At 33.8% G+C, this 25,550-nt stretch overlaps 1 protein-coding gene across 3 annotated transcripts in view; it reads left to right on the forward strand.

The window, feature by feature from the left end:
- The window catches only part of CSMD3 (CUB and Sushi multiple domains 3), a gene marked incomplete at its 5' end in the record, with an annotated part of 1,071,061 nt that overhangs the window by 292,064 nt on the left and 753,447 nt on the right, over positions 1–25,550 (forward strand). For all 3 annotated transcript variants that reach the window (XM_079901374.1, XM_079901375.1, XM_079901376.1), the window contains one exon: positions 874–1,081. In XM_079901374.1, coding sequence (XP_079757500.1) covers positions 874–1,081 — 208 coding nt within the window. The remainder of the gene's footprint in view (positions 1–873; positions 1,082–25,550) is intronic.

Here is a 25,550-nt window from a genome sequence, read left to right on the forward strand (position 1 = left end):
CAAAAGTAGACTCATGGATAATCTATGACCCTTATTTGGGAAATGAGAACCACAGGTCCAAATGTAAAATTAGTAGAAACTTTCCAAATGGAAGAAAAGTATGATTACTTAGAAATAGAAGGTTCTGAGCCACCTACAATATCATAAGTAGATAGTTTCTATTTAACCTAGCATTGATGCCATTGCATTTATAATGTTGTGTATACATAATCGTATGAATACCTAGCAAAATATGTTTACATTGTTTGATAGAGTCATAGGAATGTGTTACTAAAGATATGTTACTGAATATATTATTGAAGTTACTATATTATTTCTTTCTAATTAAAGTTTTGTAGATATGTGATGATGTATTCTATTTAAACTGCATTTCCACAAATGTTTTCAGTAGCTTTTGAAAAATGCCAATGACAGAAACTATATTATATTCTCTCTTACATCATTTATTTGGTATATACCTACATTAAGGAAATAAAAACAAAGCTCAGACCTACCATGAACATGCACAAAGTGACTAAAGATTTCCTATTATAGACCTTAAGAATGATGTTTCATTTGTTTTACTTGCTTCATCACCTAATCAATGAAAAGGAAATCTTAATTCTGTTATCCTGAGATCTAATTGGAGTATAGATTTTTACTTACTTTCATTGCTGTTTCAATCAATGGTTATAAAATAGTCAAGATAGCATTTGTATTTATATATGTGCTTAAATTTTTCATGGACTTCTCATTTAATCTCTATTATTATAATATGCACTTGGTATCACAACATTTGTCCTGTTATTTTTATCCAATAATGTTAACAGAGTTGATTTAATCGCATTTCTCTTAATGATTTATATCTGAACATCTCATCTTTGTTTTCAACAGCTGAAGATGCATGTGGAGGAACAATGAGAGGATCTAGTGGCGTCATATCAAGCCCTAGTTTTCCTAATGAGTATCATAATAATGCTGATTGCACTTGGACCATTGTAGCAGAGCCTGGGGACACAATTTCACTCATATTTACTGATTTCCAAATGGAAGAAAAGTATGATTACTTAGAAATAGAAGGTTCTGAGCCACCTACAATATGGTAAGTAGTTTCTATCAATCTAGCTTTGATGTCATTGCCTGAGGCCAGTTGGGAATCAGAGAAAAACTGTATGTGGGCCTTTAAAGGATTAAATATTTAAAAGAACTAACAGTTACAGGAAAATTGTAAGGCGTAGCTGTCAGAGCTGAGGAAGATTTTGGAGATTGGGTACTAATATATAGAATGGAATTTTGAAAGATGAAGCTTTCCATCAGTATTTCTTTATCACTCAATCAATGAAAAATAATGTGATTTTTATCAAAACTTGTATAAGGAAATAAGAGTTGTTCCTACAATTGTGTTCCTTAGTGTGCCAGTTCATACTCTGGTTCATAATCTGGTTCCTTTCAGATTAATTGAATAGTCTTGGAAGTAATTTGCCTTTGTTTTTGTAGATAGCTCTTTTATGTATCCTGTTATCTGAAGGCAAAAATTAAACACTGTGATCTGGGTGAATGTGGTCTGTTTCTTTAGAGACTCAAGGCATGGTCTCATGAAAATTAGAGTTTTCAGAACATACTTTTAGGATATAGTATTTGTAAAAAGAAAATATTTCTTTATGCTGTTTTAAAAATTTAAATGCACTGATATCATTGAAGTGTAATGTAGACTTAGTAATTGAAGAATGGTGGGATTAGTGAAATGAAGACATAGGTAAACTCTAGAGTAAAAGGGCCTTTTAAACCAGGTAAAATATTTCATAAGAATAGCAGGAACTTATTAAAGGATTTTTATCAAAAGCAATTACACGAAGAGGTTTGTGTTTTCAAATGATGATTCTTGCTGAAGTATAGAGATTGATTTGAAGTGGGGCTCGATTAGCTGTAAGAAAATTTCTTAAGAGATGTCTGCTGTAATCCAAGAAAAAAAATCATGGTAGCTTGTATTAAGATGGTACTGATGGAGATAAAGAAGTAGAATGAGTTGAGAGATTTTTAGGAGGTATAATGATAAAGACCTCTGTAGTGAATTGAAGAGTGATAAAGAAGGTGGTGTTCAAATAAAACATCATTTCTGGCTTGCGTAAATGGGTAAAGGCAGGAGAGATACTCACTGAATTGGAAAATGTTGAAGGAAGGTCACGTTTGGGATGGGAATGCTATGGTTATTGAGAGATGTTTTACATATATTTAGTTTGAAGTCTCTTTGAGACATGCTGTTAAAGCCATCTAATAGACAATAATATCTATCTATATGATTCAGGAGCTGTGAGGAGAAGCATCACTGATAGTGTAGTTGATATTGATGGTAATAGAACCAAAAGGCATCAATAACATTGGCTAGACAGAGACAGGATGGAATGAGAAGATAAGAGGGCACTAGGATTGAGTTGGAGCATCAACAGCATATAAGGCCCAGGCTTAGGAGGATGATCCAGCAAAGGAGACTAAGACAGAGAGACAGGAGGAAATCTAGGGGAATAAGCTGTCACACAGGCAAGACAAATGTGAAGAAGAAAGAATAAGACAACATTGCAGATTGCTGTTGAAAGGACATTAGGTAAATGTGTGTGTTTGTGTGTGTGTGTGTATGTGTTTTAATACATTCATAGTTGGCTAGACGTCAGCAAAAGTACCGTGTTTCTATCAGCTTAGTCATACCTTTTTAGGTAAGATGAAAATAACACACTTAGCTCTACCAACTTTGTTTTTTTGTTTCTTTGTGTTTTCCTCTATCTTTCAGTCCCTCGATACCCAAGTTTATATAACTTTAACTCTTCCCATGATAATTTTGTGCCTGGGTACAATGAAACTCAGCAGAATCCTGGTTTAAAAATGTTAGAGAATTCAAAAACTATTGTTTCATAAATTGCTACTTCTACAGTGTTACATATTTGAGTCATATCAAGGTAGATGATAATGCCTTGGATTTTCCAATAATTTTATCTCTTGGTGTAGAAGAGGTCCCATTAAAAATGAAAAATTTTAAACTTGCAACATATTTGATTACTAGAAGGAAATTAGAAAACACTGTTTCTTGGCACCTGTTCCTTTGTTACCACTGCATTCTAGAAACCAAATCTAACACATTTACTTTAGGGATCATAACATACCCATTTATGTTCATAATAGTTACTTTCTCTTTTCAGATTAAGCATTCTTAGTAATAATTTGTTTATCATCTAAATGAACACCCTTCGTATGTTTCCAAGTTTCTGGAATAAATACAGCTTATTCAATAATAGTATCAGATCTACAAATTTCTTTTCTCTCCATTTTCTCATTAAATGACACTGGACCACTTTATTTATTTCCCCCTTCCTCAGGAAGAAAATAGCAAGAAATTAATTGTTTTACTGTCCTTTTAAATTAATGTTACCATGAATATTTAGATAGACTTGTTAAATTCCTTGTTGTAAAATATAAACACCAAGGTCATTTGGCACTTTTCAAGAAAATGATACAAATACCAAAACTATGTTATATTTTTATAAATGGCAATTGAAAGATACAGTATCAGTAAATAATATTGTCTGTAGTCACTTAAATGTAATAAAACAACATTCCTTTTAATTGTATTAGTTACAGAATTGATGTATAAAATGATCTGTGAATAATTAAAACTTTAAATCTAATCCTGGCCCTCTAATCCCTTTACATTTTTTAATGTTCTCATATCTTTTTAAACATATAGTCATCAGAATGAGACATTTTATTTCAGGTGGCATTACATTGGTTCTTTCTTATGAGTATGCATTGCTCATATAATATTTTCAATCCTTAATAGAACTGAAAAGATAAATGAGAACAGGGGACCCATTTACATTATTTTGATTAAAATTACAGATGATTCCTTGATTACAGGCCCTTCATTGAGGAACTGGGAACTTGCCACTGGCCACTATGCATTTTATTCTGTTCTGGAAGTTCAGGCAGTGAAGCAGGGCTTACTGTAACCTGCCTTTGACTTTGGCAACAGGGAATAAATCAGCCCAGTAATTGTGCTGCACGGAGAATATTAAGTTAGCCAATGCCTCTCTTATAAGCTATATATGCTAACTCATTAAGTTCTTGTTTATTAAACAACAGTCAGCAGCACCGTTGCATGATCCAACAGGGATGGAAGATCTACTCAGTCATTACTGGATGGCAGAATTTTATGAGGCCTGTTGAATATTAGCTAATTCCATTGCAGTGAAATGAAAAATAACATAGCATAAAGAAGCTCGAGTTCTAGTTTTAGCTTTGACTCTTTGTGGATAGATGAAACTGGGTAAGTTATGTCACCTCCCTAGATCTCAGGTTCTTTGTCTGTAATATCTAAGGCTTCTCTCAACTCTAATATTGTTTGGCATTATCTGCTTAGGTGCTATGGCAGGGTCAAGGAGGTAGAAAGTAACTAGGTGCTGCCTTATTTACAAAGCATTGGATGGAGAGTTAGATTAGATACCCTTTAAAATTGTTTCCAAACTTAATCTTTTCGGGTTGTTACTAGAATTCTATTCATTCAGTGTTCATTCAGCAATTAGTTATTAGATACCTACTACATGGCAGCTATTGTCCTAAATGCATCAGTGACCAAAGTGGCAGAGAGGCTTGCTCCTGTAGAACTTATGCCCTATGACGGGAAAAAGGCTCTAAAAAGCAATCAATATAAATAAAGTAATAACACACTCTGTTCAGAGAGTGATAAGAAAGAACAGGTGGAGTAGGGTAAGAGAGGTCAGGAGAGCAGTAGTAGGGTGATGGGTGTGTAGGTTACTTAATTGATAAGTTGAGATTTGAGCAAAGTCTGGACACAAGTAAGATAGCTAAACAATGAGCATTCCAGGCAGAAATGATGTCTAGAACAAAATATATAATCTTGAGTGTGCCTCATTGTGTTTAAGGAACATCTAGGAGGTGATTGTGACTACAAAAGTATTGACATGGGTGAAAATAGTAGAAGCAAAAGAGAATTAATGGAGCCCAGATAAAGACCTATATTTGGCTTTTAGGTGAAATATGAAGTCATTAAAGTGATTGGACTTAGTATTTTTTTATTTTATTTTATTTTTAATTATTATTATTATTATTTTTTGCGGTACACGGGCCTCTCACTGTTTTGGCCTGTCCCGTTGCGGAGCACAGGCTCCAGACGCTCAGGCTCAGTGGCCATGGCTCACAGGCCCAGCCGCTCTGCGGCATGTGGGATCTTCCCGGACCGGGGCACGAACCCATGTCCCCTGCATCGGCAGGCGGACCCTCAACCACTGCGCGGCCAGGGAAGCCCTGGTCTTAGTTTTTAAAGAATCACTCTGTGGAAGAAACTATAGAGAGGAAAGGTAGAAAAATGGATATTACTTGCAGTAATCTAGGTAAGATGTTATAATTATTAGGATGAGGAAATAACAGTGGAGGTGATGAGAAATTGTTAGGTTTTCAAGATAAAGTTAAGAGAATTTCCTAACTGATGGTGAAGCTCAAGGAAAAGAAGGAGCAAGGACAGCTCTAAGGCTTTTGGCCTGAAGAACTGAGGACATGAAATAGCCATTAATTAATATTGAGAAGGCTGTTGATGAAACATTTTTGGAGAGATGCTCCAGAGCTTAATTTTGGACATGTGCAGTTTGAGATGGCTAATAAACATTCTGATGAAGATTTCAAGGAGGCAGTTGGCTATACAAGTCTTAGTGCAGAATTAAAGTTGTGGGATAAAGATCTAAATTTGGAAGTCTAGAAGGGGAAGTGATTATTAAATTAAAAAAAAGAGAGAGAGAAAAAGACTAAGAACTGAATCCTGGACACTCCAACACTAAAAACACAACAAAGCTAGGAGGAACTGGTAAGAGTTTCAAAAGGATAATTAATAAGATAGGAGGAAAACCAAGAGTGTGGTTTCCTAAAAGCCAAATGAAAGTATATCAAGGAGAAGGAACTGATGAACTATGTCAAATACTGATGATAAGCCAGTAAGATGAACTCTGAAATTGATCATTGGATTTAGTAATATGGAGGTTATTGATTACTGTGATGAAAGGAGTTTTGTCGGTGACAGTCTTACTGGAGTGGTTTTAAGAGAGAATTGGAAAGTAAAAATTGTAGGCCATTAGTATACATAAGCCTTTCAGGGACATTTGTAACCAAAGGTGAACAAAGAAATAGGGCAATTGCTGAAGGAAGAAGTAGAGTCAAGAGGGTTTTTTTTTTTTTTTTTAATTTTTGGTTTGTTTGTTAAACTAGGATAGGTAAAACCCTGTGTTCACACTGGTGGGAATGATCTGCTAAAGTGCAAAAAATTGGTGATGGAGAGAGTGGGGAGACTTGCTGTAATAAAGTGAAGAAGTGGAGATAGTGAAACTAATCTTTCCTTTTAAAAATCTGTTTGTGAAAGGAAGGAAGGAGGAAAAAGCAGCAGTAACTAGAGAGTGAGGTAGACCATGAAAATGAAGATTAAAAGGTCAAGTGAGGGATGATTCCATGGCAGAGGTTATAAGGAATTTAACCAATTTGGAAGCCCTGTACATAGAAATAAAAGACCAAAGGCTTGCAATCAAAGACCACAAGGAATGAGTTATTATCACAGACAGTAATAAAGAATTGTATAATAATTGTAATTTTTCAGGTTGGATGACAGTACACATGTGAACAATAATAGAAAGATCAGGAAGACCCATTAATATATTTTAAACAGAAGGGAAATGAGTTCATTTTGTAAGGTATAAGGTTGAGGCTTCAGCAGAATTTCCACAGAGCATGTTCCCCCCAGAAACTGGTAATATGTAACATAATTCTGACAGAGATTGAGGTAGGAATAATTATTTGGCATAGTTATTCCTACTCTCCTATAGTTAAAAATCTCTACAGTATCTAAAAAAATGGAGTATTGGATAAAATCAAGGGAATTAACACAGTTATCAAAATCAGAATATTAGCAAAAACATACTCAGATCATATAACATAGGAAGACCTGTTTAAATTAATTGTATTCAAATTAAGAATAAAAGAAAGTATATAGTGTATTTTATTTAAACTATATATGCACATTTATTTATATTTATTAGGTAGTTTAAATAATGCTAACTACCTAATATTTAGATTTGAGCTGATAAATTTTTCCATCATAGGCTAACTCCCATTGAAAGCTAGTTCCTCCATGTGTACACTAGAACCTATCCTTTCTCACTGAGGAGTGTTATGCCCACAATTTTAATTCTCTTCTACACCATCAATTTTTGCTCCCTGATTAATCACTCTTTAACTAGATGTAACTTGGTTTGTCCCATCATTTCTTTAGAACTGCCTTTTCCAAAATGACCAATGATATCTGAATTCCTACTTTAATACTTATCTTACTTGATTTATTTGCAACATTTGAATGATCATTTCTTCAAGAACATCCATCTCCCTTGTTACTATGAAGTCCTGTCTTTTACCCTTTCTTATTCCTTACTGACTGTATCTTCCAGAATCTTTTTGAGTGGATTTTCTTTCTTTATCCTTTCTGTGTGTTCCCGCATTTGTCCAACGTTTGTCTGTTTCTCTCTCTCTCTCTCTCTCTTTTTTTTTTTTTTTCTGTTCACTCTACTTTGTAATTTGCATAAATCTCCATGGCTTCAGTGATCTTAAGAACTTGCAGTTCTCCTGATGTTCATGATTATTGGTTGTCGTACTTTGTTTCTAGTTGTATACATACTGTTACAAAAATAACAGAATCTTAAGGACAGCTTGGATCTCAAGTTATACATAATATCTAGAACTTTACATTGTACACCTTAGGTATTTCGAATATATTCGTGAAATGAATAAATGATTTTTGCCCTTTATAAAAAGGACATCAGTTGACCATCTGTTTTTACCTCTTTTACCCAGTGATTACACTTGATTTAAGAAAGCCATATGCATTAGTTTGGATTAGGTTCAACTGTAAAAGAAAATTAAAGTAAAAAAACACCAACAGGCTTGAATGAGATGCAAGTTTTTGTTTTGTTTTTTAAATTTAAAGTCTGGATGTAGGTGTACAAGACAGTTGTGGAAACCCCTGATATCAAATACTCAGGATCCTTTTATATTACTATTCTATTTGTAGGTGGCCTTCATTCCAAAGATCATATCATGTCCAGACTACATCCATTTAGTTTACAGTCTAGACAGTAGGAAGAAGGAAAGGGGAGGGGAAGGGCCAAAGGGTATTCATCATTCAACTGTCTCTTAAACAAGGTTCTAGTTGCTACCCTGCATTTTCTACTATTTCTGCTTGTACTCATTGGCCAAAATTTTCTTACATGGCCACTTGGCTGAAAGAGACACAAGGAAGTATGACTCTTCTTCTAGGTGGCCTTTGCTCAGCTAAAAACCTGTTAATGAAAGAAAAGGAGAAATATTAGGATATAACTAAAAAACTTCCACATTGTTTTTACTGATGCAGTCCCTCCAGAGAAAATATATATTCATTAGTATTTTACATATAATACAACTATGTGTGGGTCCGTATTGATATGTATTGATACAGATAGGTACGTATATGTTATATACAAATACATAAATCAGATATACATATATGTGGTATATTATCATTCATATATATGGAATATATATATTATTATATATGCTAATAGTTCCAAATTTAGCAGTATTTCTCAAATGGTGTTCTTGTAATATCTACATCAGAATTGCCTGTAGCATTTCTTAAAGTGTGGATTTCTGAGCTCCCACACAAATGTATTCATTTACATTCTATAGGCATGAAATTAGTAACTCTGCAAACTAGATGATTCCAGTCCATTGCTATAGCAAATAAAGCAGTAAGTTTGGTTTTATCAGTATTGCAACTCTGTCATATAACTGTCCTCTAAGCTATCCCACAAGAGCTGAAATATTTCTTAGTACTCAAAAAGCTGAAGGTCTAATTAACATGATATATCAAGCTAATTAAACTAATTCTATGATGCATACACATATGTATATGGTATGGATTTATGTAATGGATAGCACAAAGACTGTGCTAGTGAATCAACAATTGTCCAACTAAATAAGATAAATTAATTAGAGGTAACTGGCTATAATATTCATTCTACAAAGTAAATATTGTAGATACTAATCCTATCAAACAGGTGTTCCTGTTTACTACCTTATTTCTGACAGTTATTAGACTAAAACATGCAATGAAGCTATGGTTCATGCATATTATTGCTTATGCATAACAGTAATTTGGTTAAATATCTATTACGATTCCATAATTTTGAATTAACCTTCTTGTTGTTGTGATGAGAGCACTTAACATGAGATCTACCTTCTTAACAAAATTTTAAGTGTACAATACATTGTTGTTAGCTATAGGCACAATATGGTTACAGCAGATCTCTAGAGCTTATCCATCTTGTATAACTGAAACTTTAAATAGCAACTCCCCATTTCCCCTTCGTCCATCCACTGGCAAATACCATTACGCTTTCTGTTTCTATGAGTTTAACTGTTTTAGCTATCTCATGTAAGTGTAATCATGAAGTATTTGTCCTTCTGTGGCTGGCTTATTTCACTTAGCGTAATGTTCTCAAGGTTCATCCATGTTGTTGAATATGGCAGGATTTCCTTCTTTTCTAAGGCTGAATATTATTTCTTTATAGGTATATGCTACATTTTCTTTATCCATGGTTGCCTCTCTTTAGACAAACAGAGTAGTCATAAAATGATGAGAGCCAGAGGAATTTTAAGGATCCGACTGCTCAGTGTTCCCCTTTGAGGGAAATGAATCTTGAGGCTCATTGTGTCTGTTGAAAATTCAAGATGAAAATTAAGATCTCCTAATGCTTGCTGCAGTGTACTTTTTTACAAAAGTACTCCTTAGGCATACAGCCAGGGTTTTCTTAAAACTATGTATGTATATCAGCAAAACATTTTGAAAACCTGAAACTTTGACATATAAATACCACAGTATGGATTAATGTTTTTAAATATAGCCTGAAGTTGACATTATATATTGGGTTGATACTTAAATATAAGTTTGCTTCAAAGAGTTAGAAATTCTTGTAGATATCTGAGAATCCCGAGTATGGTTAATTTACCATTTTTAGTACAATTAAATATATTTTTTCTGCCTTAAGGACAACCTGTTTGACAGTGCAGCAAGAAGCGTTAAGAATGTACGTAAGGCTTGCTCATCCATTAAAAAAAGAATTACATAATAGATGAAACCAGAATTAACACAAATAACAGCTCACTACTGAGAGAAGCATTTTGAAAGGTTTCTAACCAGACCACTTCCATGTAAATGCAAAATATTTCCTCTCTGACTTCTTAGGTTGAAAAAAGTTAGTTGTTAGATGTGAGATAAAACATCATTGTTTGATGTAAAACCAATTATATATATAAAAAATAAAAAAATACAAATTTCATGTATATATATTATATATAATTATTTATGACAAATTTGAAGTTATCCTTCTAATTATTAGTGTGTACACTAATTATTATTAGTGATGTTTTTATACCTTTAAGAAACAGACCTTGCATTCATTGTTCCATCTTAATTAAACAAATTGCATTTTTTTTTTTTTTTTTTTTTTGCGGTACGCGGGCCTCTCACTGTTGTGGCCTCTCCCGTTGCGGAGCATAGGCTCCGGATGCACAGGCTCAGCGGCCATGGCTCACGGGCCCAGCCGCGCCGCGGCATGTGGGATCTTCCCGGACCGGGGCACGAACCCGCGTCCCCTGCATTGGCAGGCGGACTCTCAACCACTGTGCCACCAGTGAAGCCCAATAAATTGCATTTTTAATGCAAGTGCAGAAGTAAACGAATACTACTTCTGTTTTTAAATTTAAGAAACTCATTTACTTATACATAATATTTTAATTAAGGAATGCACTCATCAAAAATATGTTTCAACATCAAAGGGAAAAATGTCATGTCTGATTCCACTTTTTTTTTAATCTTGTGTGATCTTTCATAAAGACTGGAAACCTGTACAGATCTCTAAGGTTAAACCAAAGCTCTAGTATGTGAAATACATGACTAATTTTATCATCTTATTTAATCCATAAAAATCAAACACCACTTGTTTGTCACTATTATTCATAAGGAAGTCCCAATATGCCCTTTTCATAATTCCTTGCTCTTTTTGTCTCCTCTCTAATAAAGTATTCCCTATAGTATTACCTAGATAAGTATTACTTAGAGCCACTACAACTCTGAAACTCCACTGTTCTTCTTGCTTACTCCCTTCATCTGTGTATTTGTTTTTAATTTCATCAGAAACTCTAGTGCTTGTCATATTCATTTGATTCATTTTTCTGCAATTTATTAACTTGTACGTTAGCCTTAGTCAGGGACACCACTCCATTTAGAAAGGAGAAAAGTGTGAAAGAACAGGTGTGTCTGCATTAAAGTTTCTGACTGTAGTGACCAGAAATCGAGATACATTCTTTCTGTGATTTCTATTTTTTCCCTGACGAAAGATTCAAGGTCATCTCCTGAAACTGAGGGGAGGTGATAAATTAGGATATTTAAGGAGAGTGGGATTATTTGAAATATCTTCTTTAGAGAATGGAAAAACAAACAACTAAGGAAATCGAAGGATTGTTGGGCAGTGTTTTGAATCCAGTTGAGATTTTAAAACATGAGTTTTTAGTGGCAATAATTGATGCACTTCAATATTTCTACAAAACTACTTAGCAACAATATAAGTACAATGAGGCAGGCACCAACATTACTGCTACATTAGGTCAAACTACATTAGGACAATGGAGGAGATTGAAGGTATTGGTAGAGCATGGCCTGGAGAGGGAAAGAGTGATTTCCAATGGAGTTTGCCTCTTCTAAGCACACTTTTTTTTTGGTTTGTTTCTTTTGTTTTTTCTGGGTTGGATTTTTTTTTTTTTAACATCTTTATTGGAGTATATTTGCTTTACAATGGTGTGTTAATTTCTGCTTTATAACACAGTGAATCAGCTATACATATACATATATCCCCACATCTCCTCCCTCTTGCATCTCCCTCCCACACTCCCTATCCCACCCCTCTAGGTGGTCACAAAGCACTGAGCTGATCTCCCTGTGCTATGCAGCTGCTTCCCACTATCTATTTTACATTTGGTAGTGTATATATGTCCATGCCACTCTCTCACTTCGTCCCAGCTTACCCTTCCCCCCCCCCATATCCTCAAGTACATTCTATATGTCTGTGTCTTTATTCCTGTCCTGCCCCGAGGTTCTTCAGAACCATTTTTTTGTTTTGTTTTGTTTTTTTAGATTCCATATATATGTGTTGGCATACAGTATTTTTCTCTTTCTGACTTACTTCACTCTGTATGACATACTCTAGGTCCAGCCACCTCACTGCTCATAACTCAATTTTGTTTCTTTTTATGGCTGAGTAATAGTCCATTGTATATATGTGCCATATCTTCTTTATCCATTCATCTGTTGATGGTCACTTAGGTTGCTTCCATGTCCTGGCTATTGTAAATAGTGCTGCAATGAACATTGTGGTACATGTCTCTTTTTGAATTATGGTTTTCTCAGTGTAAATGCCCAGTAGTGGGATTGCTGGGTCGTATGGTAGTTCTATTTTTAGTTTTCTAAGGAACCTCCATACTGTTCTCCATAGTGGCTGTATGAATTTACATTCCCACCAACAGTGCAAGAGGGTTCCCTTTTCTCCATACCCTCTCCACCATTTATTGTTTTTAGACTTTTTGATGATGGCCATTCTGACTGGCATGAGGTGATGCCTCATTGTAGTTTTGAGTTGCATTGCTCTAATGATTAGTGATGTTGAGCATCCTTTAATGTGTTTGTTGACCATCTGTATATATTCTCTGGAGAAATTTCTATTTAGGTCTTCTGCCCATGTTTGGATTGGGTTGTTTGTTTTTTTGGTATTGAGCTGCATGAGCTGCTTGTAAATTTTGGAGATTAATCCTTTGTCAGTTGCTTCGTTTGCAAATATTTTCTCCCATTCTGAGGGTTGTCTTTTCATCTTGTTTATGTTTTCCTTTGCTATGCAAAAGCTTTTAGGTTTAATTAGGTCCCATTTGTTTATTTTTGTTTTCATTTCCATTATTCTAGGAGGTGGGTCAAAAAGGATCTTGCTGTGATTTATATCATAGAGTGTTCTGCCTATGTTTTCCTCTAAGAGTTTGATAGTGTCTGGCCTTACATTTAGGTCTTTAATCCATTTTGAGTTTATTTTTATGTATGGTGTTAGGGAGTGTTCTAATTTCCTTCTTTTACATGTAGCTGTCCAGTTTTCCCAGCACCATTTATTAAAGAGGCTGTCTTTTCTCCATTTTATATTCTTGCCTCCTTTATCAAAGATAAGGTGACCATATGTGCATGGGTCTATCTCTGGGCTTTCTATCCGTTCCATTGATCTGTATTTCTGTTTTTGTGCCAGTACCATACTGTCTTGATTACTGTAGCTTTGCAGTATAGTCTGAAGTCCAGGAGCCTGATTCCTCCAGCTCCAGTTTTCTTTCTCAATATTGCTTTGGCTATTCGGGGTCTTTTGTGTTTCTATACGAATTGTGAAATTTTTTGTTCTAGTTCTGTGAAAAATGCCATTGGTAGTTTGATAGGGATTGCATTGAATCTATAGATTGCTTTGGGTAGTATAGTCATTTTCACAGTGTTGAAGCACACTGTTTTTTAATCCATGAATTTTAGCTGTAAGTTAGTATAAACCATTTATTCTTGAGAGCTTGCAAAAAAAGGTAAATGCTAATTAAGAGTCTAGAAATCTGTATAATATGGTATATAAAGTTTTAATGTTATATAGGTTTTTATGTATTGGTATGTTTGTAATACACAAATATCTTAGATTATTTTATGAACTTTGAAATATATCGTATTTGTTCATTTTAACAGTATATTTTTCTTTTTTCTTTTTTTTTTTTTAACATCTTTATTGGGGTATAATTGCTTTACAATGGTGTGTTAGTTTCTGCTTTATAACAAAGTGAATCAGTCATACATAAACATATGTTCCCATATGTCTTCCCTGTTGCGTCTCCCTCCCTCCCACCCTCCCCATCCCACCCCTCCAGGCTGTCACAAAGCACCGAGCCAATATCCCTGTGCCATGCGGCTGCTTCCCACTAGCTATCTACCTTACTGCGTTTGTTAGTGTGTATATGCCCATGACTCTCTCTCGCCCTGTCACAGCTCACCCTTCCCCCTCCCCATAACCTCAAGTCCGTTCTCTAAGAGGTCTGCGTCTTTATTCCTGCTTTACCCCTAGGTTCTTCATGACATTTTTTTCTTAAATTCCATATATATGTGTTAGCATACGGTATTTGTCTTTTTCTTTCTGACTTACTTCACTCTGTATGACAGACTCTAGGTCTATCCACCTCTATTTTAACAGTATATTTTTCTTAGTGATTTCATTCTAGTTAAAGTGGAACTGTAATTCCTGACTTACCATTGCTTTTGTAAGTTACCTTCCATAGTTCTTTCCTCTTTTAACATAATAATTTCCATAAAACTAGCCTATGCCTAACTTGATTAAATCCACTTATACAGAAAATGGTGTTGTGACCCTCAAAAACTCTTACAGGCAAATTTTTATACCAAAATTGCTTTTATAGCATAGATTCCAAAGTTATAATTAGTAAACTCATATAGAATTACTTACATACAAACTACAACATAAAAGTTAAATGTTAAAACCTATTTTAAACTCACTTCTGATTGAGCAGTGAAAGATTTTGTTTATAAATCATATTATTATGCAGTGCCCCTCTCTTCTTCAATGACTGTAATCTTTTTGCTGAACACTCATTTTCTGTTCAACATAACTTTATTTAACATATTTTAAATATACTCAACAGTCATAGTGATTAGAAAATATAGATATTTTCTTTTTTTCTTTTTTCTTTTGCTTTGTTTTGTTTTGTTTCCTGGATGAAGCACAGAACAGTAGAGACAATGAATCTTACAAACTGATATGGATTTTTCAATTCAAGAGAAGGCAGATGGCAGACTCTTGGGAGAAGCTGCACAGTCAAATTACAAAGGGTATAATAAAGGAAGGTATGGAGACTTTAGACATATTTGTACTATTCTCCATAAGAATGATAATTTTAATAATATTCAGTATCTCCTATGTTTGAAAATAATAGGTACTTAAATTTTTTTTATTGAAGTATAGTTTATTTGCAATGTTGTATTAGTTTCAGGTGTACAGCAAAGTGATTCAGATATATACATGTGTATATATATGTGTGTATATATATACATATATATTCTTTTTCAGATTCTTTTCCATTATAGGTTATTACAAGATTTTGAATATAGTTCCCTGTACTATACAGTAAGTCCTCGTTTTTTTATCTGTTTTATATATAGTAGTGTGTAACTCTTATCTCAGACTCGTAATTTATCCCTTCCCCGTTGGTAACCATAAGATTGTTTTCTATGTTTGTGAGTCTGTTTCTGTTTTGTAAATAAGTTCATTGTATTATATTTTTTTAGATTCCACTTATAAGTGATATCTTATGATATTTGCCTTTTCTGACTTATTTCACTTAGTATGATAATCTCTAGGTTCATCCATGTTGCTGCAAATGGTATTATTTCATTCCTTTTTATGGCTGAGTAATATTCCATTGCATGTATATGTGTGTGTGTGTGTGTGTGTGTGTGTGTGTGTGTGTGTGTACCACATCTTTATCCATTCATCTGTTGATGGACACTTACACTGCTTCCATTTCTTGACTATTTCTTGGTATCTTTTCAAATTCGAGTTTTCATCTCTTCTAGGTATGTGCCCAAAAGTGGGATTGCTGGCTCATATGGCAACTGTGTTCTTAGTCTTTTGAGAAGCTTCCATACTGTTTTCCATAGTGGCTGCACCAACTTACATTCCCACCAGCAATGGATTCCCTTTTCTCCACACCCTCTCCAACATTTATTGTTTGTAGATTTTTTGATGAAGGCCATTCTGACTGGTGTGAGGTGATGCCTCATTGTAGTTTTGATTTGCATTTCTCCAGTAATCAGCACTGTTGAACATCTTTTTGTGTGCCTGTTGTTCCTCTGTATGTCTTCTTTGGAGAAATGTCTATTTAGGTCTTCAGCCCATTCTTTGATTGGGCTGTTTGTTTTCTGTTATTGAGTTTTATGAGCTGTTTGTATATTATGGAAATTAAGCCTTGTCAGTCGAATTGTTTGCAAATAATTTATCCCATCGTTAGGTTGTCTTTAAGTTTTGTTTATGGTTTCCTTTGCTATGGAGAAGCTTTGATTAGGTCCTATTTTTGCTTTTATTTTTATTGCCTTCAGAGACTGACCTAAGAAATCATTGATATAATTTATGTCGGAGGATGTTTTGCCTATGTTCTCTTCTAGGAGTTTTATGGGGTCATGTCTTATATTCTAGGAGTTTTATGGGGTCATGTCTTATATTTAAGTCTTTAAGCCATTTTGAGTTTATTTCTGTGTATGGTGTGAGGATGTGTTCCATCTTGCACATCCAGCTACATTGATGTGCATCCCAGGGTCACAAAGATGGTTCAACTTGCACATCTAACATTGATTTACATGCAGCAATCCTGCTTTCCCAGTGCCACTTGCTAAAGAGACTGTCTTTTCTCCATTGTACATTCTTGCCTCCTTTGTCCAAATTTAATTGACTGTAGGTGTGTGGGTTTTATGTGGGAGCTCTCTATTCTATTCCATTGATCCATATGTCTATTTTGTGCCAATATCCCATTGTTTAGATTGCCGTAGCTTTGTGGTATTATCTGAACTCTGGAATGGTTATGCCTCCAGCTTTGTTCTTTTTCCTCAGGATTGATTTTAGTAATTCTGATAAGTCTTTTATGGTTCCATATAATTTTAGGATTATTTGCTCTATTTCTGTGAAAAATGTCATGGGTAATTTGATAGGGATTGCATTAATTCTGTAGATTGCTTTGGGTAGTATGACCATTTTATCAAGACTAATTCTTCCAATCCAAGAGCATGGGCTACCTTTCCATTTCTTTGAATCATCTTCAGTGTCCTTTATCAATGTTTTATAGTTCTCAGCATATAAGTCTTTTGCCTCCTTGGTCAGGTTTATTCATAGTTTTTTTTTTTTGGGTGTGATTATAAACAAATTTTTTTTTTTTTACTTATATTTCACTGTTAGTGTAAAGAAATGGAAAAGATTTCTGTATGTTAATCTTGTATTGTGCTACCTTGATGAATTCTTTTATCAGTTTCAATAGTATTTGTGCAGAATCTTTAAGGTTTTCTATATAACGTATGTCATTTGCATATAACCCAATTTTACCTCTTCCCTTCCTATTTGAATACCTTTTATTTATTTTTCTTGTTTGGTGGCTGTGGCTAAGACTTGCAATACAATGTTGAGTAGAAGTGGTGAGAGTGTGCATCCTTATCTAGTTCCAGATTTTAGCAGGAAGGCTTTCAACTTTTCAGGATTGAGTATTATGTTGGCTGTGGGTTTGTCATAAATAGCTTTTATCATGTTGAGGTATGTTCCCTCTATACCCACTTTCATGAGAGTTTTTATCGTGAATAGATGTTAAATTTTATCAAATGCTTTTTCTGTGTCTATTGAGATGATCATGGGTTTTTTGTCTTTCCTTTTGTTGATATGGTGTATGACATTGATTGATTTGTATATGTTGAAACATCCTTGTGACCCCGGGATGAATCCACCCTGGTCATAGTGTATGATACCTTTTATATATTGTTGCATTCTGTTTGCTAATACTTTGTTGAGGATTTTTGCATCTGTATTCATCAAAGATATTGGCCTGTAATTTTCTTTTTGGTAGTGTCTTTGTCTGATTTTGGTATCAGGGTGATGGTGGCTTTGTAGAATGACTTTGGGAATGCTCCCTCCTTTTCAGTCTTTTGGAAGAATTTGAGAAGGATTGGTATAAGTTCTTTTTTGTATGTCTGGTAACATTCCCCAGTGAAGCTACCCAGTCCTGGACTTTCGTTTGCAAGGAGTTATTTATTTATTTATTTTATTACAGATTCTATTTCACTTGTAGTGATAGTTCTGTTCAAATTATCTTTTTCTTTTTGATCCAGTTTCAGTGGACTGTATGTTTCTAGATATGTGTCCATTTCATTTAGGTTGTCCAATTTGTTGGCATATAATTGTTCATAGTATTTTTTTTTTTTTTGTATTCCTGTGGTGTAGGTTGTTATTTCTCCTCTTTCATTTCTTATTTTTGTTATTCAGTCCTCTCTCTTTCTTGTTCTTGGTGAGCCTGGCCAGAGAACCATCTCTTGGTTTTACTGTTTTTTTCTGTTGTTTTTTTAATCTCTATTTTATGTATTTCCTCTCTGATCTTTATTACTTTTTTCCTTCTACCAACTTTAGGTTTTGTTTGTTCTTCTTTTTCTGATTCTTTTAGGTGGTAGGTTAGGTTGAGATTTTTCTTGTTTTTTGAGGAAGGCCTGTGTCACATGAGCTTCCTTCTAAAAACTGCTTTTGTTGCACCCCATAGATTTGTATGGTTGTGCTTTCATTGTCACTTTTCTCAAGGCATTTTTTAATTTCCCCTTTGATTTCACCATTGACTCATCAGCTTTTTAGTAGCATGTTGTTTATTTGCTGTGTAAATGTTTTGTTTGTTTGTTTGTGTCTGTTTCTATGGTTGATTCTAGTTTCATGCTGTTGTGGACAGAAAAGATGCTTGAAATAATTTCTATCCTCTTAAATTTGTTGAGGCTTGTTCTCTGTCCCAGTAGGTGGTCTGTCCTAGAGAATGTTCCATGTGCACTTGAAAATAATGTATATTCTGATTTTTTTGAATGTAGTTTCTTGAAAATATCAATTAAGTCTAACTGTAAGGATCTGCGTTGCCTTATTGATTTTCTGTCTGGAAGATATGTCCATAGATGTGAGTGGGATGTTAAAGTCTCCTACTATCATTGTATTCCTGTCAGTTTCTCCCTTTATGTCTGTTAGTATTTGTTTTATGTATTTAGGTGCTCCCATATTGGGTGCATGTATGTTAATGAGTGTAATATCCTCTTCTTTTGTTGATCCTTTTGTCATTATATAGTATCCTTCTTTATCTTTCTTTAAGACTTTTGTTTTAAAGTCTGTCTTGTATGATATGAATATTGCTACCCCCACTTTCTTGTCATTTCCATTTGCATGAAATATCTTTTTCCATCCCCTCACTTTCAATCTATGTGTGTCCTTTGCCCTAAAGTGGGTCTTCTATAGGCAGTATATTGTCAGTAGCATCATTTGCAAATATTTTTTCCCATTCAGTAGGTTGTCTTTTTGTCTTGTTTTTGGTTTCCTTTGCTGAACAAAATTCCTTTTTGTCCCACATTTAACTGTCTGTACACACAATGTTATGGTGTTAAGCCATTGTTTTATTACTTTCTGTTATGTAATCATGTACAAATTCATCATTCTAAATAAAATATAATGGAACATTTAGAATTTAAATAATTATCTTTAAGTAGTTATTACATGTAAGAGTATTCTTGGAGTTTAGAGTATCCTATAAAGAAAGAAATGTAAGAATAAGCATCCTAGTTTTGTTTTTGTATTATATATTTGAAGAACTGTTATAGAAGCCCCAAATACAAGGTACAGGGTAGAAGTATTTATGAGTTCAGAAAATGGAGAAGCATTCAGATTGTGGTTGTCAGGGAAACTTCCACAGAACTTGTAGACCCTGAACTGGATGTTGAAGGATAGTAGCCTTTTGGCCAGTTCCCTAAAATTCCTGCTCATGCTATTTCCATTATGCCAAACTACCACTTCTTTGTTACCACGTTAAGTGGGTGGAATCGTGTCCCCCTTAAAAATATATTCAGACCTAAATCCCTTTACCTATAAATGTGACCTTATTTGGAAATAGGGTCTTTGCAGATATATTCAAGTATAAATAAGGTCAGATTAGATTAGTGTGGGCCCTAATCCATTGACTGTTGTCCTTATTAGAAGAGGAAAATTTGGATATAGACACACAGGAAAGAAGGATATGTGGTACTGAGGCAGAGATTGGAATTATGTGTCTATAAGCCAAGGAATGACAAGGATTACCAGCAACCATACGAAAGCAAGGAAGAGGCAAGGAAGGATCCTGTGGTAGGGACTTCAGATAGAACATACATAGTGCTGCTGACCCTTGACCTCAAACTTCTAGTGTCTAGAACTGTGAGACAATAATAACTATCTGTTTTTTTAAGACACCTAGTTTATGGTACTTTTTAATAGAATTCCTTGGAAATTAATGAACTAACAGTGATTTTCAGTAACTTGTTTGATTTTCAGTAATTTGTTTGATTTTCAGAGCACATTTAAAGGAATAGATAAGCTCTTTCGTATAGTGTACAAAATTTATTCAAGGGTTCAAGGACAAATAACAACATGAAATAAAAGTATGGTGCTAATTAATGTTTCCATACTTCCATTACATAAGTTCAGTGTGGGAGAAATGCCATTAAAGTTTCCCAGTTCTTACAACAGAGAACTGGAAAGTAGAAAAGTAGGTTTTACTCATTTTCTTTCATTGCTTAAAAAGTAACAGAAATAATGATATAGATGGAAATAATTTATATTTAGAATGTGAAATATGATCATGAGTTTTTGTTATGTTAAATCTTACTTAGAACTGAAGGAAATACATTTACATCATTTGTATTTTCTCTGTCAATCAAATTTGTCTTGTTTTTTGATTGGCTTGGTTTTGAAAAACCAAGAAACCTGGTTTTTCTTAATGAAACCTGTTAAACTTGATGAAAAACATGTAATTTTTTTCCTGTTTTTTCCTGACCATGTTTTTTTATAATGAAAGTATTTATAGTAGTAGAGACTCATTTTGTACCTACAGAGTTAATAACTTACTTATGTGGGTTTTATTATATTTGTTAAGTAATATTTGTAGTGCTCATCACAGTGTATTGTGGAGTGTTTTTTCTTTCTCTTCTGTTAGATAGTGAGCTCCTCAAAGACAAATTAAGTTATTCACTCATATGTGTATGGCTTGTGCCTAGCCTAGTTAATATATTGTAGATGCATGATAAACGTTTGTTAGTTAAAATAATTATGATATTCACAACTTTGAATAGCCATGACCATTCCAGGTGTCGTTTATTTTATTGTAATCTTCAAATAATCAAAAGCTTCAAAACTGTTCTTTGACATTACTCCATTAAGGAGGGCAGATATAGTATAATTTAATTAGGCATTCTGTCATTAAGCATTTAGTTTAGATTCTTTCCTGTGTACGCTTGAGTTGGTTGACAAAGTTTTTTGTTTCATTTAAGAAGTGCTGAAGTCCATCTATTCGGCAGACATCACCCAATATATATGTTGAGAACTAAAGGAAAAGAATAAAATAAGACCCTGCTCTTGCCCACAGGAGAGAGAACAGTGACAGTTCCAAAGAATGAGGCAAAAGGTTCTATGCAAGCCCAGAAAAAGAGTGTGTTTACCTGAAAGTGGTAGAATGTAGAGAAAGAAAAATATATTAAAATACCAAGGCAGTTTATTATAAATTTAAAACACTTTAAGATCTTATCAGTATGGTTTAGAAGATAACCACTCCAGGTTTCTTTGCAACAATGCACTTAAACTAGGGTGTCTTATTGTAAGTGATCAAGAAGTCAGAATATTATAATAGAGAACTGAAGCAGTGGTTTCAGTGACTCCTCAAAGAACTCCAAAAATAATGTTGAATGGGAAAGTACTACTTAATTTTTACTTCAACAAAGATTTGGAGTATGTTCTTCTAGTGTGCAGGTCTTCAGCTCTATCCTATCTGTATGATTTGTCTTCATCTAAGTTTGTACAAAAGATTGGTGTTCCATTTCTAACACTCAAAGAATCTTCATTTTCCTTTAGCCAATATATAAAATCCTATAAACTTACTGTGTTACTTCAATCTTTGTATAAATGTAAATTTTGGCAGCCTATATATATAACATTCTCTCTACTTAGGAAGAAAAAAATGAAACTAAGTTGAACTGAAGAAAAATCAAAGTTTAATACTAGGGAAAATTGTTCTGGTCATTTTTTCACTACTTCTAGCAAGTTCATTGAGAATAAGATTACCTGTGGTGAAAATATAAATGTAGGTTTTATATTAATTCAGTAATTTAAATTTTGCTAATTTTATAATTTATTAAGAATATATTTGCCAAAGTATGTTATCTAATATATATTGAATAATATTTATTTTGAGAAATTCCAAATTATTTTTACCGTCTCAATCATTTGTTTAATTTTAATATTTGATTTTAAGGGACAGTTTAGGATAGTAAATGTTTTTTGAAAAGGTAAATGACAGACAAATACTTTCAAATATACTTTTCTTCCTGCATCAGGGTTGCTAAAAAGTTGCCATAATCCTTGCACAAAGCAGCATTTCCATTCATCTAAAATATATACTGCTTGTGAGACAAAAGATGTTCTCACAGGCTTTGTGTCCATAATCTTGCATGTTTCAGAGAGTAACAGGTACAAATTGTCTAGTATTCAAATTTTTTTTTTGTCCTTTGCCTCAGGAGCCCTGGCTTGGTTTCCTACATGGTCTGGTTCTGAAGGTGTTCGGTGAACACTTCCTGTCTGTGGCATTTACATATAGATGGGATTCTTAGGAGGAGTTTGTCCATCTCTTACTCTTCAAATAGAATAAGAAAGTGATACAGCGGTTTTAGCTAACTCACAGTATTTTCAAAATAGTTTTCCTCAAAGAGAAACAAAATGAAATAAAATACAGACTTTATAATGAAGATTTTCACTTTCATTAAAGCCAACATGGGTATCCAAAAATTAACCACAAGTGAGGCTTTTAAACACCCCAAATTTATACAAAAGCAGAATGACTAAGATAAGGCTAATAAAAATCATGATATAATTTGTTTTATGTTCATATATTTTAATGAAAGGTAGGCTGAACTTTCATGATAGCTTATTTTTTTTAATTTAAGAATATTTTAAGGCAAAGAACATATTTCATGTTTAATTTACTAAATTGGAGTTATTTACACAATGAAAACTATGTACCAGGCAATGGATGTTCAAAAGAATTGATGCCATAAAAGCATACTTACGTTTCTATTTTATCTCTGATTTGTCTTAAGGGGATCTGTGTGGCATGGGGAAAAAAAGAGTATATACCGTACTCCCCATCCAACAAGTAGAGCTGGGCAGGTGATACACATAGAACTCCAGGAGACTCCAGTTATATCATAGTCTATGTAAATGACACATCTTTGTGTTGTACAGTGCACAGCCCATGTGACTGTAAATGGTCTCCTCTTTGCATTGAGTGTAATTTCTTGCCAGGATTGTCTTCCCCTACCCAGGCTGTACTAATGTGAACAAAAAGCTTTTAAAATCAGTTATTTTTGATGAGTGAGAGAACGTCCTTTCCTAACTTCAAACTCCCCTTCTTTATTTTTGTTCCAGATTTTACTTAGACATTTCACTCTAGAAACTCCAATTAGGCATCTCAGAAAACAAAGACATAATCTTGTGCCGGAGACATACATTCTCACTGGTTTCTCCCATATCAAAAATGCTATAATTCTTAAATTCAGTCTCAAATATTAGTAATTTCTGACTTCTTTTGTTGTCCACTCCAAGTAGTTCAATTACTAGTTGACACATTCCTTGCTATTTCTCTCATATCACTTCTTTTCTTTGTATTCCTGGTGACATTAAACTATCCTCGCTTCACCTCTAGCCTTTCTTGTGCATTGGAGACATTTTAAACTAGTTTTTCTGACTCTACTCTCTCACCTCCTTCTTGTCATATTGTCTCCCTAGACTTTCCCAAGACATTGGCTGTGTCATTATAACCATAGTTTATAGTTCTATTACCAACCTTTCATTTGGAATCCACTGTATATCCTTGTAAGGATATGCTTTAATGAGATAAAATTTGCTCAAATTTTATTTATAAATGTTCTATTAAGAAAGACCATTGAATATTTTAAAAATATAAAGCATTATTATATACAGCATGTGCTAGCTCTACCACTAAATTTTGGGGTAAGCATAGGCAACAGATTTACTCTTTCTGGGTTTTACACTTTTCTAAAGCTTTTGAAGATCAAAAGAAGGTTTATATTTTATGATTGTAAAACTGCCTCAAACTGAAAAACTATTTAATGTTGGTCTTCTAGGTATTATAACATTGCCCTCTAGCTTTAATTTATTATTTACATTAACTCAAACTCTAAATTATAAAGGATTAGGCCAATGTTACAGTCGGTTCACAAATTTATCCTTGACAGTAGCAGCAAAGGATTTATTGTAGACAACTTTGATAACTAGGCATCAAGTTCAAAAGGTTAATTTTGTCCACAAGAATTCTTAATTTACATATCTACACAGATAACTTGCTGTATATCTAGCGTCCATGAATTTATTCTAGATTCTAGTTGAATAAGTTTTTTATTTCCATGTTCTTACTGCCATGTATAAAGACCGAGATGCATGAGTTTACGCTTTACTTTATAAGGTAACATCTTTTGTTGTGTTTGTTTTCTTAAACTCCTTCAAGTTTGGTTTCTAGTGATAGTGCTCAGTGGGAATACAGTAGTTGTAGAGACCAGAAGAAATGATGACTGCTTGATGCTGTTTTTTATATCTACTATTTCCCCATGTCAAATCATCTTTGATTAAACAGCAGAATTTACAGAGTATTCAGCTTTTATGTTACTAATAGAAAATTTTGATCTTTTCAGGAAATCACTGGTACATTGCATTTATCATTTTTACGTGTAACAGTAAATCATTTGTAACAGTGACAAACTCTGAAAATATTTTTTAACCTGTTATTTGTTTTCATGTGAGGGTCAATATCAGCATGTATCCATCTTAACTATCTTAATAATATTGGGTGCCACTTAAATAAGTTGAGATAGATGAGTTACTCTGAATACTATAAGCATATTTCATGACCATTATCTTCAATAAGTCTCTTTCAAATATTAAATTATTTGTCTTTCTGTTGATAAGAATGAATTAGCCCAAGGCCCTATTAGATCTGGTTTACCAGCTAAATATATATTTTGAGGCTATTTCATGGTAATCTTAAGCATGAAATATTTAACACTTAGGATGGTCACATGAGATCATTTCAGATGTTTAAAATATTGATAATGCAGGAGAGATTATACTTAGCCAGTTCGAATAAATGGAAAAACTAAGGCTAACAGTTATAAATTATAAAGGGAGAGAATTTGGCTCAAAATAAGTAAACGTTTTAAGTGACTAATGCTTTCGCCCCAAATAGATGATTGTTTGTAGGTAGTAAGACCTTTTCTTTGAAAAGACTTATACAGAGGTAAGCAATTTATTATTGGCAGTAAAGGATTCATGAAATCAATAATGATACCTTTTTAATGTGAGGCTTCTGTTTTCGTTGACAGTCTCATCAGTGTTTCCCAAGTGTTATTAATATTAAATGGTGTGTTCATCAAATAAAACTTCATCTAGCCTGAATTTTGCTTAGACAGTGCTTGCTATGATACCAGTCATTTAGCCATTCATTGATCATCTCAGGCCTAAAGATGTAGACCATTATCAAAAGCAAAATGTAATAAA

The sequence above is a fragment of the Stenella coeruleoalba genome (assembly GCF_951394435.1).
Source record: "Stenella coeruleoalba genome assembly, chromosome: 17".
Lineage (NCBI taxonomy): Eukaryota > Metazoa > Chordata > Mammalia > Artiodactyla > Delphinidae > Stenella > Stenella coeruleoalba.